This window comes from Cervus canadensis, chromosome 32 (genome assembly GCF_019320065.1).
Source record: "Cervus canadensis isolate Bull #8, Minnesota chromosome 32, ASM1932006v1, whole genome shotgun sequence".
NCBI classification, from domain to species: Eukaryota; Metazoa; Chordata; class Mammalia; order Artiodactyla; family Cervidae; genus Cervus; species Cervus canadensis.
The window spans coordinates 31667890-31687249 of NC_057417.1; the positions used below are offsets into that span (position 1 = coordinate 31667890).

The 19360-nt window shown below is 48.9% G+C and overlaps 1 protein-coding gene across 4 annotated transcripts in view; it reads right to left on the minus strand.

Annotated features, from left to right (window-relative positions):
- CYTH3 (cytohesin 3) overlaps positions 1 to 16319 on the minus strand; it is a 66727-nt gene extending 50408 nt beyond the window's left edge. For 2 of the 4 annotated variants that reach the window (XM_043455169.1, XM_043455168.1), the window contains exon 1: positions 3877 to 3898. In XM_043455169.1, coding sequence (XP_043311104.1) covers positions 3877 to 3883 — 7 coding nt within the window. In that variant the 5' untranslated portion in view covers positions 3884 to 3898. Of the gene's footprint in view, positions 1 to 3876; positions 3899 to 6997; positions 7019 to 15881 lie in introns of those variants that run through there. The other 2 variants (XM_043455172.1, XM_043455171.1) reach the window with 2 other exon arrangements.
- Positions 16320 to 19360: the final 3041 nt, after the last annotated feature.

A 19360-nucleotide genomic window follows, 5' to 3' on the forward strand; every position in this document is an offset into this window, starting at 1 on the left:
CATTAAAAAAAAAAAAAGAAACAAAATGTTCAAGATGCACAAGCATGTGAAAATCACTAGTCTTATGATTACTACATTGATCACAAAAACTATTAGTTGGAAACCCATAATCCATTTTCCACTACCAAGTGAGGTTACGTGCCTCCTGCTTTTAAGGTAGTGGTGGCTCATATCATAAAGAATCCGCCTGCGATGCAGGAGACCTGGGTTCGATCCCTGGGTTGGGAAGATCCCCTGGAGAAGGAAATGGCTGCCCACTCCAGTATTCTTGCCTGGAGAATCCCATGGACAGAGGAGCCTGGTGGGCTACAGCTCATGGGGTTGCAAGAGAGTCGGACACGACTGAGCGACTAACACTTGTAAGACAGAGCTGATCAGAGACGAGGGCTTTTATGGGAATTATATGGAAGCGGACAGGCAAATCTGAAATCTAACTTCACTGAACTGCTGATTCTATACTAACTTGCTCTCTGGCAAATGAGTTAAGTATGAGTTCTACGGAACAGATCTAAGGAAAGAGAACACCGCTCTTTCCCCACACTGCTGCCCCCTCCGTGGGAGCATGAACAGCACTTTGAGGGGTCCCTGCCCCGCTGAAAACACGTCGGCCTCGTGCATACGCTCTGGTGACACGGCTGTTCACCTAACGTGACTAAAAGGGAGAAACCGAGACGCCTGCCCGACTTCTCGCAAACAGAAGGAACACTTCAGGGTGGGTCTGGCAGGGAGACTCCGGGAACCAGTCACTGCTTCTCCAATACTTCTGTAGAGTGCCACTTTTTTTTTTTCCCACCCTGCCCTTTCATTTATTGAATTTTCATACAATGAGTGTGCTATGATCATCACCGGATACACTAACAACAACAGAAAAAGCTACAGCTGGATCCTGTATTAGTCTCAGCTGCAGCTCAAGTCTACAAACATTTAAAGCCAATAGGAAGGCGCAGAGGGAAGCAGAGAGGAAGAAAAAGACTTGTTCCTGAGAGCTGGAAGGTCTGCTCTGCCTCCAAGGTTCTGGCAGCAAAGACATCTCTTCTGTGTTATGTAAATAGTTTGTCTTACTAAGTTTTCCAATTCTAAAGCTCGTTTCTTTGTGAAACCAGGGCCAAATATTAAAACAAAATCCTCAGTATGTTAAGCCAGATAACTAATCACCTCCATATGGGGGTGGGCTAACCAACCACTGTGTGCGCTGGTTCCAAGTGCGCCCACGCGCACACTCCGCTGACATCTGAGCCGGTTAGTAACTCCTTTTGGTTACCAATCTGATCCACACTTACCAAAGAACAAGAAAAATGAAGGTGGCTTTGACCTTGAATCCAGCAGATGACTTTAACATATAGTTCTTTAAATGACATTAAAGAAACCAAAGCATTCCTCTCTCCTGTTTATATATATGTCATCTAGACTACAGGATACAAACAACGGTATCAGGCAAACAGCCTGAACTCTCTTAAAAAGTCATTGTAGGGAAAAAAAAAAAGGTTTTTTTCTTTTTAAAGACAGAGGAGACAGAACTAAATACAAAGTGTAAACCCTGATGGGAATCTAGATAGGTGAGAAAAATAGTTATAAAAGGCACTGTGGAAAAAAAATTTAAAAAATTAAAAAAAAAAGGCACTGTGGGAACAAACTGGGGAAAGCAGAAATTGAATGACATGTGAAAGTATAGTATGGGCGTACTGCTGGTTCCCTGAAGGACAGCAATGGTTGTGGTTAAGTAGGAGACTGTCCCCGGGAGATGAATGCTGTTTAGTATTCAGGGACAGAGTGTCATGTTATACATAACTTACTTTCAAATGGGTTAGCCAAAAAAAAAGTAGTATTAACAGTGTTGAGAGATAAGGCAAATGTGGCAAAATGCTAGCAATGAGGTTAACAATACATGGATATTGACAACACTATTTCAACTTTTTTGTAGACTCGAAGATTTTCAAAATACCAACTTGAGAGAGAAAAGAAACAATAATCAATCTGCCAATCACCGGTTATTCCTAGGCCCAAACCCACAGGATCCTCCCCTCTGCTCTGCTGTGAATGTAAGTGGGGGCAAAGGGGCTGGCCTCTCTGATGACTAATGGCTTTAAATGCCTACTGATTGGGATTTTTGATAAGTTTTTCAGGACATATTTTCACATGGGCTTTTTCATGTCCATTTTACATATCAGAAGACTGAGCCTTAAGGAGATTACGTCATCGACACAAAGCCTCAAGGCTGGAGGTACCCACGGCTGCAGATATTTGCTTAAAAATATGTCAACAGCAAATAACCGGTTCAAATGTTTAAACAAACCTCCCTACTAGATTCAGATTCTCAGAACAAACCACTGACGCCATGGTTGACTATCTTCTGCCTTAAACTGGGGAAACTGTCAGAAACATCTTTCAGTGGCTGACCTGATGGGGCAAACGGGCAAACCCTGAACTCTTACTGCCCAGATTTCACAAGGGAGAAGGGGGCTCTCCAAACCCCCGGGACTGAGGTTATCAGTGCAGGAGACGGTGCGTGGCTCATCCCAACACAGCCAGCCAGGAGGAAGCGAGGCAAGGACAAGAAAGGCCACCCGCCACAGCGCTGAGTCACCCCACAGCCCCCCGATTCCAATAAACGGATAAAAACAGTGGTCTCTGGATGGGTGAAGGGTGAGGGGGTGAAGGGGCATTAGGAAACAAGAGCTTCAAGAAAACATGCAGAAACAGCCTCAAAATGAAGGGCTTATATTAAAAGACTCCCCTCTCCAGCACTTGGGGAAGGTGATCGGGTTAGCTTTTGCCACCGGAGCTTGGTCTTTCATCTCTAACTAGTGAGCACTGGGCGGGCCCTGGCTGTCAACTTACAGCTCTTTTAATTAAGGAAATGGTTCTCCGGTCAAATCTGTTCCTGAAATTCCCAGTCACCAATCTGTTTGATTGCTAAAACCAAGATAAAACCGCCCAGGCCAAGCTCATGGGATTAGAGAAGCTTCTAGGCGTTCCCTCTCCGAAGGGAGACAGCTGGGGCCAGCGACCACCCACCGGGGGGCAGCGGGCCGGGGCTCACCCCTGATTCGGGGCTCCTGGGCAGGCCTGCTGCAGGTCTCCGGGGGCTGGAAGGACTACGTGAAGCAGATTTTCCTCTCAAGGGTGCAATGCTTCTTACCCTACCCCCAAATTTTCACAAACCCCTGGAGAAGAGAATGGCCACCCACTCCAGTATTCTTGCCTGGAGAACTCCATGGACAGAGGAGCCTGAGAGTCGGACACGACTGAGCGACTAATAGGCACGCACACATTTTCACCAACAGAAAAGGGAGAAGGAGCCAGACACTTCTGAAAACCTTTCTCAGCTTCACACACAGGCGAGTCTGCTCTGTGCAGAAAATGTGACACAGGCCTCAGATGCCCCTCCGGGGGACGGGGCGGGAGGGAGGCCCCCGAAGGTCCCAGAGGCTGAAACCCGAAAGCCAAGAGTCTCACACTGACAGTGGCACAGCCCCCGGGGAAGCAACTTGGCTTATGTTCTTTCCAGATTAAAAAAAATAATCATCATCATGTTCTGCACGTCCGGCCAAATAACCGGGCATCTGGAAGGCAGAACCACCACAGGGGCTGCCAGACGGGCGTGGGACCTGCACGTGCTCCCGCGGGCTGCCCCGCCGGCAGGAACGTTCTCGCGAGCAAGAACCCAAGCCCCTCCGGACCAGCCTGACCCGAGGAAGGAGGGAAGAAGGCACGTGACTTTTTGTCGACAACATCATGGTAACCGTCTGACTGGCACAGAGCTTAACCGCGATTTTCAATGAAAAGGCTAAAGCTCTGCAAACGTGCGTCTTGGGGGAACCCACGGAGACACTGTGTGATTCCTGGGGAAACGCAACATTTCGGAAGAACACTCACCCGACATTAATATTCCTGTTGCATGGGCGATGAAAGGCATCATTTTATTCTCAAGACAGTCCTCGCCCTCTGAGTGCATCACACACTGCATCAAAGTCTGTGGCCACTTGTCCTCCCACACTCGGGAAATACGGCCTCATCGTGTGAACAGGCCAAACACTGAAAAGTCACTGAAATCCTCCCGTTTTCCCATACTCTAACACACACAGAAATGAACTCATCTGCCTGTCTCAATTCAAAAAAATTTTAATCTAATTACTGCAACTTGGAAAAGGACATTCTTGATCGCTTTATTTCCTCTCCGAAGAGCTCAAAGGAAGTCCTGTCTTCTAACAGAATATTAAATGGCCAATGCCTGCCGCTTCTGACTGCTGCGATTTTTTTTTTAAATCCTTCTGTGTTAAAATAAATGTAGTCATAAGGATGTGCCAAATGAAACGGTTAATGAATTTACGAGCATGTGAAAATACATTTTGTTTTATTCAATGTAGGAGAAAGTGTTCATCTCAGAAAGAAAGTATAACCTAGCCTAGTTCTTAAAGGGATAAATATATACACCCAGCGAACACGGGTGGGAGAGAGATGAGGTTTCCTCCAGGCCGTCAGTGGCCAAGACGAGATCCTTACTCTGATAAATAAGAGAATGAAACCCACCTGCTGCTCCAGCCAGCAGCAGGCGACCCCACGGCCCCTGGCTCCAGCCACCTCTCCGTAGCCCCAAAACAAGATAGGTATTTATGGCCCCACGAGACAGGACACATGGAGACGGGAGGGGAGAGGGCCCTGCCGGGTAGATGGGACCCAGCAACTCCACCCGGCAGACCATCCTCAGCGTGGGGGCCTGGAACTGGACAGGTTTGAGGGGCACCATGAATACACGCTGGCCGCCACCCGGGCCGACAAAGGCTGCGGTAAGAGCAGGAACTGTTTCTTCCTGAGTATTCCTCCAAGAAGGAAAACACTCTCCCAAGAAGTCCTCCTGCAAACTGCCTCTCGCAGCTCATGCTGAACTTGGCTTCTATATCCTTCCTTCAATCAATAAGGAAAATGGGATTACCTTTACTGGTTTAGATGGCTTAAGCAAATCAGGGTTGTTAAGCAAGGAAGAAAGGGAGGATTTATTTGGGATATGGAGCAAAATGGGCTGATACAGACTCCAACTCAGCCCTACAGACAGACGGCCAGCCTGCACGCAGTGGGCAGCAGAGAAATGACCCGGTTGACCTGCCCTTCTCCTGCTGCCCTAAAATGTCTAGGTCCTGTTTTCCGGTTTAAAATCAAGGGTTGTTATTTAAAAGTTACATGTTATAGAAAGCAAAAATTTTTTAAATACTTTCAAAAGTCTATGCAGCCACCCTAGCACTAAATCAACTAGAGAAATAGCTAAATAGTGACTGCTTTAATGAAGCCTCATATTATCAAATTGTGGTTTTAAAGAACTTCCAGAATGTAAAATAAATGCAACCCAGATGTTCTCTAAAAAAAAGAAAAAAGAAAACAAGATTGTTTTTACTTCATAGCAACCAAATAGGTCAACCCATTTCCTCCTTCAGAGAATTCTCAGAGGACCACAAACTCCACTTGAAGAGCATGTGTTTCATATGCATCTGTCCAGAGAAAAAGGAAACTTTGCCGTCCAAGATAAACGGAGGATATTATATGTTCCCATGAAAGTGAATTTGAAAACTGCAGTAAGACTGTGTCTACATGTTGCCAAACATCTGGATGAAAACCGGAAAAAAAAAATCGTTATTACCCAGATATTGAGAAATACTTTCCAATTATCATTAAAATGCCCAATTTTATAGCAAACTGCCATGTTTTACAGCAAACTGCCATTTTTATTAATTACAGGAATAAGTTGCTCAAAAGAAAAGTACAATAATTTTTAAAAATTGCCTTGCTATGAGTTTAAGATAGGAATTTATTTCTCCCTATTTGAACAGTGATCCTGGTGCCATTAAGTCAGTGAAAAGAGTAAATTTGCTCTACCAAAGTAAATCACAAAATATTCTTAGCCAACTGAATTGACTCAGGTGAGTCTTTTCTAGTATTTACAGAAAACTGAAAGATATTTACCCAAAATAAACACTTGCTGAATTGTTTCCAGTCACATTACAAAATACGACAGGCTCTCACGTCAGTTCTATCATGTCAACTGGGAGACTGACATTAGCTGTAAAAAGCTGACAAGCTTGAGTAACTTCAAAATCAGGATGGAGGGACTTCCCTGGCGGCCCAGTGGTTAGGACTCCACGCTTCCACCTCAAGGGGTGCGAGTTCAATCCCCGGTCAGGCAACTAGGATCCCATGGGCCACATGGCCAAGACAGACAAAAAAAAAAAAAAAAATCAGGCTGGAGAATCATGTATTTTTCTACTCTCATTTAAATGATTTACTGTTTCCCCACAAGTCTGAAATATTTAATATGCTTCATGCAGCTTTTGGGATACTATGGTAAAACCTATTTTTTCATTTCATTTCACTTCAGAAGTTTTAACAATCCTCTATTACAAACCGATGAACCTGCTTCTTGAAGGATGTGCCAATAACTTTAAGAAAACAATTTCTCTCTCCCAAAGTTATTTATAATAAGAGTGGGAGTGTGCAAACAGCGCTGTTACCCTAACTCGCCTGATGGATCACTTCTGGTCCTCCACCCGCAGGATTTACTTCAGAAGTGCTTGCCTTTCTCATCCTAAGCTCCCCGCCGCTAGCTTTCCCTCGTTCTCACACAGCAAACTTCTAGGAAGGGCCACGGCCCAGGCCACTCCTCCACAAGGTACAATCTCTCCCGTTCACTTTTAGCCCTCTCTGGTCTAAGGTCATCAAACCCTGTAGACACGTGCTCACTCTCAGCTCAGCCCGCCTCTCGTTCAGACCTGGGTTCCCCTGGTGGCTCAGACGGTAAATCGTCTGCCCGAGATGCGGGAGAATGGAGCTCGATCCCTGGGTCGGGAAGATCCCCGGGAGAAAGAAACGGCAACCCACTCCAGTACTCTTGCCTGGAAAACTCCATGGACAGAGGAGCCCGGTAGATGACAGCCCACGGGGTCGCAAAGAGTCGGACAAATGACTGGGCAACTTCCCTGCACTTCATTCAGCACAGCCGACCACTCACTTCCTCTTCTTCAAGTGCTCCTCCTGCAATTCCACACAGCCTTCAAGATTTTCTGGACTTCGCTGGCTACTCTTTCTTGGTCTCCGTTATTGAGTTGTCTGCAGTCCTGGGATTTTCCCCCTCTCTCAACTCTCTCTCCAAGTGATCTCACTCATCCATTCCCATGAGTTAAAATGAGTTTAAATCTTCCTAGCAGACTACACAGCTAATCATCTTCCTACCATCTCTACCAGGTCATCTCACAAACAGGTCTGATTCTAAACACCAAAACTGAACTCCTGAGACTCTGTTTCCAGTAAAAGCTGACCAGTTTGTTGCAGACAACCCTTCTGCCAAAAAACAACTTAAAAAGCTGAGCACGTTGTAAGAACTAACTGTCTGAAGGTATCAGAGAGCTGCCTAACGCAGTGAGGACCTAGGAGGCCAGGATCCCAGAGAGAAGGTGCAGAGGTGAGCCCAATCATCTGAGCCAGTTTCCTCCTTGAGACACTTGCCAATTCAGGCAGAGAGTGAAAGGCCAAGAAGCTAGGCAGAGACAAGCAGTTGAGAATCTGAGGTCAGCAGAATCTCCAGCAGTCTGATGGGGCTGGGAGACCAAATTAGAACTCAGGGGCTGCCAAGCAGAAGAGGCGCTGGTAAACACCCCGAGCTTGCAGCTGGAAGCACTGAAGAACCATAGCCTAGGAGAGGGTAGGCCACAGGGGGATCGACCCTCACGGTCCTAAGGTGGGATTTCCCTATCCTAACTGCCTGCCAGAAGCCTCTCTCGAGGAAGAGAATCTCAAACTACCCCTACCATTTTTCATCCCCACCATCCAGAATTTAATTAAAGCTTAACAGGCAATCTAGAATCAAGACCACAGGCTGAAAACCAAGGGTGAAACAGACAACAGAATAAATCCACAGGATGCCCAAATGTTTATCAGACACCTATAACTGATTAATACAGAAAGTCACTGACAAGATGAAAATTTTTCATAGAAAATCGGTATCTAAAAAAAAAAATCAAGAACACTGAAAAGGGCAATGACTGAAATTAAGAACGTAACAGACGGATTCAAAAACAGATTAGACAGAGCCGAAGAAAGGATTAATGCACTGGAACTTAGGTCAGGAGAAAATTATGCAGAGTGGAGCAAGGAGAGATCAAAAGGATGAAGAACAGGAAACACGCCGAAGAGATACAAGGACATGATGAAGCGGTAATCAGTGTCCCAGAGGAGAAGAGACAGGACATGCAGCCGAAATAACACACGTGGAGACAGACGCTAAGACGTCTCCAAATCTAACTGAAGAGTAAGTCGTTTCACTGCCCTGCCAAAAGAACCACCACCGGCTCCAACGAGGACAAATTCAAAGAAAACCACCTCTGGACACTGCGCAATCACCGGACAGAACTAGGAACCAAGGGCAGAGAGAAAAATCTTAAAAAGCAGCCCAAGGGGAGGGGAAAGACACACCACCGTCAACAGAACAAGCCTGATACAGCGACTTCTCAGCACACGCGATGGAAGGCAGAAAGCAATGACTCGACCCTCAAAGCTTGGCAAGGGATTAACCAGCTAACCCACAGCTGCACACCCAGAGAAACTGTCCTTCACAAGTGAGAGCAGAACAATGACACCTTGGGCCAAAAAAAAAAAAAAAAAGAAACAGATGAACCCTCCAAACAGTCTTCTCTCAAGACTTGCCCTTCTCTTGAAGCCGCGCACCACCTTCGGTCACAGGAGCCAGAAACCGAGGCGTCACCTTCGGCTTCTGCAGTTCCTTCTCCTTTAACCTCCAAGCTGTCAGTACATCATTCTGATGCTCCAAAATACATCTAGCAAAGCCATGCAGATTAAAACAACACATTCTCTTCCCCAGGAGACAGCAAGACCTTTAAAAAGTCTCACAAATGGCAAGGGTTGATTAGAATACTGATAATACGCCTAGTGAGAAAGGAACCTGCCAACATCTGGGGAAACAGAAAGCATACCTATAACCCACAACTGCGATTCTAGAGATACTTGCGAGAAACTTTCACACCTTTGTAAACGGAGATGAGCCCCCCCTTAGTGCTGTTTGTAACAATGTAAAACCAAGGGGAGAGTCCAAGGAAGGATGAGAGAAATAACACATAAACAGGGTCTCTATGGAACAGCGTGGATAACCTCTAACTTGAGCTGCAGAACACTACATGCAGCACAATGTCATTTTTAACAGTTTTTAAACCCCATGCATTGCTCGTGGGCACACACACATACATGTTCAAGCATGAGAACCATGCCAGGGAGCCCACATCACACTCATCACGGGTGCCTCGAGGGAGCACGAAAGGCGGCAGGAGCCAGAACTGCTCGACAAAAGCAAGTTCCGCTCACTCAGTTTATGAACAAATATTTACTGACGGCCGGTTACACACAGCGGCCCTGGTCTTAGAGACACAGTGAGCAGACCACAGTCCTGCTTTCACAGAACTCACATTCTGAGAAAGAAGACACAAACTATGACCCGGACAGCAGCAGGTGAGGAGCGATAAAAGCCAAGCAGAAAAAAGGCAGCTGGGAACGGGGACAGCGAGATGCTGCTTACCACAGGCTGGTCGAGGAAGACCTGTGCGGGAAAGAGACCCGTGAACAGAAGCCGGAAGGAAGGAAGCCAGGGCGTGCCCAGCCATCCAAGGGGAGACGGCCGTGGGAAGAGCAGGGGCTGGGAGTGCTCGGCAGGTTCACGGAACAGCAAGGAGACCGGCGGGGACACAAGTGAGGGGATGCATCCACGGTGGAGAGAGGGCAAGGACGGGCCGAGATAAGAGTGGTCTCTATGTTTTAAAAGGGTTATCAGCACTTCCCAGGTGACTCAGTGGTAAAGAATCGCTGGCCAGGCAGACATGCAGGTTCGATCCCTGGGTCGGAAAGACCCCCTGGAGAAGGGAACGGCCAATCCGCTCTGCTATTCCTGCCTGGGAAATCCCACGGACAGAGGAACCTGGTGGGCTACAGTCTATGGCATCACAGAGAGTCAGACACGACAACCACCACCAGGGCTGCCACGGAGAGCTCGCGAGAGCCCGTGTGTGGTGCACACAGCTGAAGACGCCTACTGTCGGGCCTCTTGGAGGAAAAGCGTGCAGCCCCCCACCGAGGGCTCGGGGACCCCAGACCGCAGGTCCTGGATGCAGGCAGCAAAGGGCTCTGGGTGAACCGAGGTCAGCACGGACGTGGAGAGGAGCGACACGACCTCTGGCTGCCAGACGCCAAGGACAGCATCGGGGAGGGGGGAGGACTAAGGCAGCAGAAGGGGAGGCCGGCATTGAGACCCCGCCCGAGCCACGACGCTGCCGGGCGCAGAGGTGAGACACGCACCTGAAATCAGGTGACAGAACACAGAACAGCTACTGATGAATCCTGGGTAACACGCGCGCTTCACTGCCTTCTGTACTCTGCCTGCACTTCTGCCGCTCGATCCGCCTTGCCCTGGGGCCCGGCCCTGGTCCTCCCGCCCCTCCTCCCCTCGGGCACAGGGCAGGAGGGCAAGGCCTCTGGAGCCAGCAAGCCAGGGGTCGAGGCCCGGCTCCACCACCTACTGGCTGTGGAGCCTGAACCGGGTTACCTGGCTTCCCCGGGCCCCCAGGGTTTCCCTTTTCACCCATAAACGGTGCTGACGTTAAGTCCCTACCAGGTTTATTGCGCAAAGTAAATAGGTTAAGATCCGTAAGGCAGGCGGGACAGAACCAACCACAGAGGCCATTCTGTAAACATTAGCTACAATTATTTAAACATAAATCAAATGTCATTTCCCAGGTTGAAACCCTTCCCCTTCATTGGCTTCATGCACCTCGAATAAAATGTGAATTCCTTACCTACTCAAACTGCCGGACACACCCCAGTTCCCTCTCTGCTCAGGCCACACAGAGCAGCTTTGGGTCCTCTGCTGGCCAGGCCCCGGACCCCTTCAGGCCACCCCTGAAGGAGTTTTCTCTCCTCGAGGCCACCTGCCCCCGCCCCACCCACCCCACCGACCCGCTCCAGCCCCCAACCTCTCACCCGTTCTCCACTCCCCTTCACACATCAGCATAATCTGCAAGGACTTGATACATCTGTTTACATTTTTTCATCAGTCTCCATCTAAACAAAAGTCCCAGGAATGCAGGAAATTCAGCTGCTTTATTCACCATATTCACCCTTTCACACAGGGCATTTGGCAGGGACAATATCGATGTCTGCAGAATAACTGTTCTAGAAAGAGAGGACTCTGAAAGCTCCCATCGAGCCACTTTTTAAGCATTCAAAAGAAAGCGGTTAATTTCTTATGCACAGGCTGAAAAAATACGTAATGTATCCCACAACTTTCTACATACCATCCTGACATTTTAAATATATAAAAACTCTCCAAAATATCGAAGCACTATCTGCTACCCCTGAAACCAACGTAACACTGTAAGTCAACTATGTTTCAACTTCAAAATTTCTCTCAACAAGGGTGTTTCCTTACCAGTGTGCTATTTTTCTGGGAAACTGGTTTCCAGTTTGGGAAACAATGGAGATGGACAAGCTTTTTTTTGAACCGCAAACACTAAAAAGGCACAGAGAGAGGTTTCGGTCTCCCAGCCTCCGTCTGCCTCCCCACCAGGTAACCACTGTTCTCAGTTCCTTGTTGAGCCTTCCTGAGAATTTTCATGCAAGCACTTCCTTTTTGCCCCCTTTCTGAAAACGGAAATGGTAACAAACAATGCACATTCGCTTACACTTTGCTTTTCTAACTTAGTAAAACATTTGGAAGTCTCTGCCCATCAGTTTCTAACGAGTCTCCTCATTCCTTTCTACAAGCTTACATCTTCACTCGCCATCTGGGTATATAACCTGCAACACAAACTCAGGTTATTCCCCATCTTTTGCTATTACAAACCACACAGTGAATAGTCCTGTATCTCACACAGGTAAAAATATATGTTAAATTCCTGAACCAGTATTGCTGCCTCAAAGGATATGTGTATGTGTGCATGCTCAGTGGCTCAGTCGTGTCTGACTCTTTGCGACCCCATGGACTGTAGCGCTCCAGGCTCCTCTGGTCCATGGGATTCTCCAGGCAAAAATACTGGAGTGGGTTGCCATTTCCTCCTCCAGGGGATCTTCCCGACCCAGGGATCAACACTGCATCTCCTGCATCGGCAGGCAGATTTTTCACCACAGTGCCAAACTGCTGCATCTCTTTTGGGCCCACCCACAGAAAACCTCTAAGGAGCTGAAGGAGAGGGAATTTAAAACAGGGGGTTGGTTACATGTGTGATAGAAAAGTCAAGGATCATACAGGAAATAGTGAGATGATGCAGAGATTAGCAAGAGGAACAAGCGGCCACCATCTCTACACTGGAGGGTCAGAGGAAGGATGGCTTTCCAGAACTCAGGGCCTCGGTCAACAGGCAGGAGCTGGAGCCAAAAGCAGACCAACCGCTACACACGCGGCCAGAGGCGGAAGGAGAGGGCGGATGGTAACCTGGAGCCTCCCTGAGCTCCTGCCATCCAGTCACCCACTGGCGCCTCCCACTGGCCAAACCGCCCCGAGGAGGTGAGGAGGTGAGCCCGGGGCGGGCGCAGGGCAAGCGATGGATCCACACCCACCAAACTCTGGCGGGCGCTGCCCCCTTGAGAGCGGTAACTGATGGATACTCTGGCCCACAAATGGTTTCAGGTGTGGGGGTTATCGCTCGTCTGACAGGCGGAATCCGGGATCTCAACCTGGTCTTAATTTATGTGTTTTATTGAGGGAGGTGGAGCAGCTGCTCACGTAAAGCACAGATTTCACTCGCATGTACACGGGCTGCGGCTCGGGGGTGGGCGTGGGGGGCTGGAAGAGGGAGAGGGCAGCCCAGGAGAGCTATTCACTTCATCTGCCACAGATGGTCCATGCAGGAAGTTCAATCAGACGGGCTCCCAAACTGAGCCTTAGGACGGTGGCAACAAGCCAGACAGCTTCCAAATACAGACACGTCTCCAGAACTGTTTGAGAAGAACTGAGAGGAGCCAGGGCCCCCAAAGGAGTCAAAAATACCTGAACTGCACTCAACTACGGTTTCAAGCAACAATGTGGTTACAAGTACCGACTGTGTGCTTGTCTCCAGCACCCCCAACCTGTTCCTCCTCAGAACGGCCTTCCAGCCATTCCCACCACCATCCTCTCTCCTTACCCTGCATTTAAAGAACAAGAAACGCCCTGGAGAAAAACTCCAATGATCAAGCAAGCAGGAGTCTCCTGTGAAGTCTCCTAACCTGACCAACATATTAGCAAAGAAGATATTTTAAATTATTTTGCCTCTGGCATGACTACTGTTTGAATAGATTATTTACCCTCTCTTGTAAACAAGCTGAAACTGACTTCCCCATATACAGTTCAAAGTTCTGTACTACAGTCTTAAAAATATGCCCCAAAAAAGTTACATTTTGCAAATGACTGGCACACGAAATTATTCTCTTCCAAAGAGCTGAACTTCAGTTTTAAAAACAAGAATTTTAAAGTGAAGCGATTTTTTTTAGAAATCTAAATGGTGATAAAAACTAGCGAACTGTAGTATGTTAACTTCAAAACCCCCATCAATACAGTTAAATATAAGCACACCAAATTTATATAATAATCACTGTATAATGACTCTTCTTTCAAAACTCTTAAGATTTCCACTGACTCAAAATATTCATTCTAAGAATGTCGAACATATTTTAAAGTGCCTTTCATAAAGCAAGGAAGAAAGATTTTATAAACTGTATCAATACCTGTTAATGTTATAGGGACATTTAGCAGATAATAAGTATCTGTTCACTGTTGACTGTTCCAGTGAAGTGAATCAAATGACACATACATTAAAAACAATCATATCCCTTTTCCCACTGCAGGGTAAATTTCTAATAAGTTTTTTCCCCAAATTTGAAAGCAATATATACCATTCCATAAATTTGGAGAACAAAATCAGGGAAAATAAAACATCTGTGTATCCATTTTTACACTGTTTAAACCATAATATATAAAACTGCTTATTTTTTACACTTGTGAAATACTTCATCCAAAAATGTCCCATAATTTACTTCACCAATCTATTAGGCACTGCAATTTCCAATTCTGTATTATGAATAGTGTTAATGCAAGCCTCCTGTGTGAGCTATTTTTCTGACATCTCAAGACTGGATCCCCAGAAAGAGCTATGTTAGTAGCCCAAAGTCTTGAGACTTTTGAGATGTAATACTATCCTTTGCTCTAGTCCTCAAGATCTATACTGGCTTCCGTTTTTATAAACATGTATACCTGCTTTGACCTTCAAGTTTTCTTCATTTCTTGATTCACAGAATCCCAAACACCTTCGAATGAAATCGCCAAGCCAGCGTGCTCCCTGGACACGAATGTCAAACGTTTAAGTATTATAGTGGCTCAGTCCTCATTTTCTAAGGAGGAGCTGCTTGTCTGCCCGGACCGTTACCCCAGCTGTGACAGGCAGGAAGCAGGGCGTCCAGGGAGAATCCATCACTTGGACGCTTTAGACAGCAGTCTGGCTGGAGGAGGGTGCGCACCTGGGCTCCTTTTTCCCACAGAACTTTCCATCATAAACAAAGCCGCTGGGTGCCACGGCGCTACCCCTAGCTTCAACTAGGAGAAGTGAACTCCGCAAATGCCAGGGATCGGGCCAACTTCCCACCCTCCCAGCCCCACCGGCTCACTGCCAGGCAAACATCTCCCCCTGGAGCATCACTTAAATTCTAGAAAGCACCTTGATTAACTACTTCATCCCGAAGCGTTCAATACTGCTGATTCTTACAGGCAGCTGCTACAGCAGCCTGTAATTAAGGGTTTTTTTTTTTTTTCTTTTCCCCAAACGCTCCCTTATTACAAGAGATTCTGATGATTCCGTCTGTCAGCATTTAGGAGATGTTTAGCAAAAACACATACAGAGAGATCCTTAACTTCCAGTGTTCCTGTAAAAAAACAGGGATATTAACCCTTTGCGTCCAAGCCAACGACTCACTCCATCCACCGACATTATGCAGACGCCTTATTCGGTTTGAAAGGCGTAATTCGCAGCATGACACGACAGTAATCTGTATTCCACTAAATAATTTACAGCCAACGCGAATCTTCCAGCAAGAGGTGACTGAGCGTCTGACTGGCAGCCCGGTTCTCTGGTCCCACCTGCGGGCGGGCAGCAGCTCCCGCCTCCGACCCTCGTCTTCTCTGACTTTTTACTTATTATTTTCGGCGGACTCCGTCACGTTCCCTTACTTTCTAACACGCGTGTGCCCTCGCTGCCCCCTCCTCACTTAAACGACCCCCGTGACCACTTGGGACCTAAAGCTAAGAAAACTGTCACGATGCTCAACCCTCTCTCCGCGGCCGCCCTTCCTGGACCCAGGGGATCCCCAATTCCAAACTTTGCCCTCCCGGTTTCCCGGGGTCCCCCCCTCGCAATCCGCACTACCTGGGGAAGACGCCAGGAGGGTGGTCAGCGGCGGTTGGGCTCCGGAGGGCGTGGACGCCCTTGGCGACAGGAGGCGGGGAAGGTCGCCCCCAAGGTCCCCCGCCCCGGGGAAAGCGACCCCCGAGTCCCGGCCCGAGCCTCCTGGCGACCCCGGCCGTTCCAGACGCTCGCCCAGACCCCGCGACGACCCCGCCGGCCCCCACCTCGGGCGCCCCCTGGACCCCCGCCTCGGGCTCCGGGGCCCGGCGCGCCGCGGGGCCTCGGCGGTCGCCAGCCGGCAGCGCTGTTGCCCAGACGCGGTCTCCTCGGGAGGACCCGAACCCCCAACCCCCCGAGCTGGGACCGGCCGTCCCCGCTCCCAGTCGGTCCGGCGCGTCCGCGACGCCCCCCCCCCCACCCCGGCCCCAGGCCGCCGGGCGGCCCGGCCACACCTCCGACACTCACCGCCGCCGCCCTCGCCGCCGCCGCCGTCTTCGTCCATCTTGAGGCCGCTGCCGCAGCCGGCGAGCCCGGGGCCGGCGGGCGAGGGGCCGCGGGTGCGGAGCGCGCGGGCGGCCGGGCGGCTCCAGCAGCGCGCGGGCCGGGTCGCGGCCCGGGCCTCCTCCCGCGGGGCGGGGCGCTCGGCGCGCGGCGCCGCCGTCACGTGGCGCGCAGGCCCCGCCCCGGGCGCGGTGGGCGGGGACCCACCGGTCCCCCTCGGGAGCGCGCGCGGCCCCGCCCGGAGCCCCCAGTGCGTCTGAGGTGGGACCCTCGCAGGCAGTGGGGACCGGGCGCGGACGCCCCGCCCAGCCCGCTTTCCAGCAGCCTCTGGACCGACGTGGGGTCCGGAGCACAAAACCCGGCGGCGAGAGGCTGGGGGCGGTGGGGGTCCTCCTCGCACGTGCGCTCAGCGAAAAAGCTGGAGAAACGTATTTAAAAGTCAAGCCTTCCCCCTTCGTCCGGAAGCATTTCAGAGTCATTCCAGCTTTTCATCCCTTGCTGGGCTGTCATGGAGGCTCTCCTTTCCTGGCGATGAGTGCGCTCTGACATTCATAAAGTGTAAAGCTCGTGGGTGAACGTTATCTGAAGGCTGGAACCGAATCCCCAGCCGGCACACCTGGGGCCCACCCTCAGAGAGGTCGGCCAGACGCAGACGCTCCTGCGCTTTCGCGCCAGCTGCCCTGGGCAAGCTGCCAGCTGCCCTGGATTTACGATTCAGAAGGAGCTCTGAATTCAATTTCCCGTGGGCACAGCCAGGGTCCTCGGCACAGGCCTCCTGGGCAGCAGACCTCCGCTGGCCCATGCTCCGGACCTCCCTTCCCATTCCACATCTTGCTTCCAGTAAGTTCTCTGCCTCCCCCCCCCCCCCCCCCCCCCGCCGCCCCCAGCCATTGAATGTGACCCCTCCCAAGCTTTTCTCTTCAATTTGCTTGGACTAAATTGCATTAAGGAAAAGGAAACATTGTAATGGACGAGATAATTCATCTCTAATACAGTTTACCAGCAACTGTTTTATATCTACAGATGGCCCATTGAGTTGAAGGAACTTTCTGCTGTCATTTATCAAAATGGGCCGTTTTCACTTTCTTTGTTCGAGGTTGTGGGATGATTCCAAAGAATTCAATCTCCTAATAATCTCAAGAGTTATACAACCAGCATTTGGGTGCTGCTCAAGGCTCCCCACATACTTCTGGGTGCAGATAAGATGTGTGGCAGCTTACGTGACAAGGGCACGGCAGAAAAAGGGTCTGGGCATCAGGTCTCAGCCCTCAGATTTGGCTTCCTGATCTTGTTCCCGTAGCCTTGGTTATCTTGGAGATAACAGCGTTATGTAGTTACTGAGAAAGAATGACAGTATGCTTTGAACTTGATAATGTGACGCGTGGAGCTTTGAACTCATGATATTATCAATTTTAAACACTTTTCAATGTCAGTTCTGAATTCTTTAGGTGTCTTAGAGTGTGATCTGTAGATGCTTCTCCCAAGTTTGAGTCTGAAAATTGCTTCTCCAATCGCCACCTAAGCTCATGTCCATCAGAATCAACCATAGCCCAGTTATTTGTAAGCAGAGAGTTAGATCCATATTATCCCCACAGCTTAGCCAGGGCCTCCATTTCCACAAAGCCTGCAAAAACTGTTAGGAGAATAAAGGCTTGAGGTATACACCTTTATTTCTGCACTTGCATGGGGTAATTGGAAGACTTAAAAACCTGCAGTATGCAAAGGAATGAATATCTAATTGAAAAATTAGAATTTTTTTTTTTTTTTTACAAAAAGGAGCTGCTTTCCAGTGTCTCTTAAATCCCACCAAGATGTGCTGTGCTATACTCAGTCACTAAGTCGTGTCTGACTCTTTGTCGGACTGTTTGTGCACTATGGACTGTAGCCTGCTAGGCTCCGTTGTCCATAGGATTCTCCAGGCAAGAATACTGGAGTGGCTTGCCATTTCCTCCCCCAGGGGATCTTGCTGACCCAGGGATCTAACCCGATTCTCCTGTGTCTCCTGCATTGCAGGTGGATTTTTTACCACTGAGCCACCGGGGAAGCCCCTCCCACCAAGGTAATAGGCTTTTTAATCTGTTCACATGCAGGTTGCTCCTACAAAGGAATATTAAGTATCCTAGTTATCCACTGAGATGGGCACTCACTTTTATGCCCATCTATGTTCCTTCGATGTTGAAAGCTTTATAAGTCAACCTGTAAGGAAAACAATTCATGTAGCAGACACCACTCTAAGATAGCAAGTGTTAAACCCAAAACCTTGTTGCAATCTCATTCCATAAGACAATACATATTTAGGGACTTGCTTTGTTTCAAGCACTGCCCAGCTGCTGGGAATACCATGATGAAAAGGATAGATTCCTTTCGTGCCTTCAAGGACCTTCTGTCCTAGGAGGAATGTAGCCATTAAGCAAATAATTACTCAAATAATTATTTAATTGAAAATTTGATATCCTACTCTGTTTATGGCATTGTCAACTCAATGGTCATGAATCTGAACAAACTCCGGGAGAGAGTGAGGGACAAGGAAGCCTGGCATGCTGCAGTCCGTGGGGTCGCAAAGAGTGGGACACGACTGAGCGATTAAACAACAACCCTATTTGTAGACTTTCTCCTACTGTTTTCCTGTCTACTGGCTTTGCAGCCTTGAAACTCCTTCAGACCAAGACTGTAGTCTGTATTTATTATGCCTCTGTGATCCACTGCAGCACCTGGCTGTATCAGAGAAGAGGAGAAAGCAACAGTATTTGCTTGAATTGGACCTATCTGGTTTTGCTGCTGGACGACCAAGGCAATCAGAAGTGGGAGACATCTTGAAAACATGTTGAAACCCATTTATCAGCCCTTTGACCATTACAGAAAGAGCTTAAGAAATCAAAAAAATGTGCACACATTCCGGAAAGGTCAGAGGACTTCTCCTTTGTACATTCATCTCAGTCCTCCAAGAGAAAGTCTATGCAGTTGGACAGAAGGGTCCTCGCGCAGCACTGAGGTCACAATAGCCCAAACTGTGCCAAGGCCAGTTTCTTCACCCTCAGCCAGAAAGAGGCAGCCCACGCCGCCTGCACAAAGCAGTTCCCGTGTCCTCTGATAACCAGTTAGGAGGTGCAGAGACAGCAGTGACCGTCAGCAGATGGAAACGTCAGCTAATCCCTTACATCTGCTCAGGGGTCTGGTCCAGCCTGGGGAAGGCGCACACAGTGGCCCGCTCACTGCCAGATCACAGTCACGAAAGGAAAACAGTGCTTTCGGAAATCTAATTTCATCTAGTAAAGAAAATGTCTCGTTGGAGTGGAGATGACTTTGTGCAGACTGGCGTTCTCCACTCTGCCCAGGTGAACAACAGGGGTCCAAGTGTCAAGTCACATCCTCATTAAATTTTCAAAGGCCCAGACATCACATCCTTCACAGAGTCCATCTCCCTTTCCAGTCATTCAGGGCAG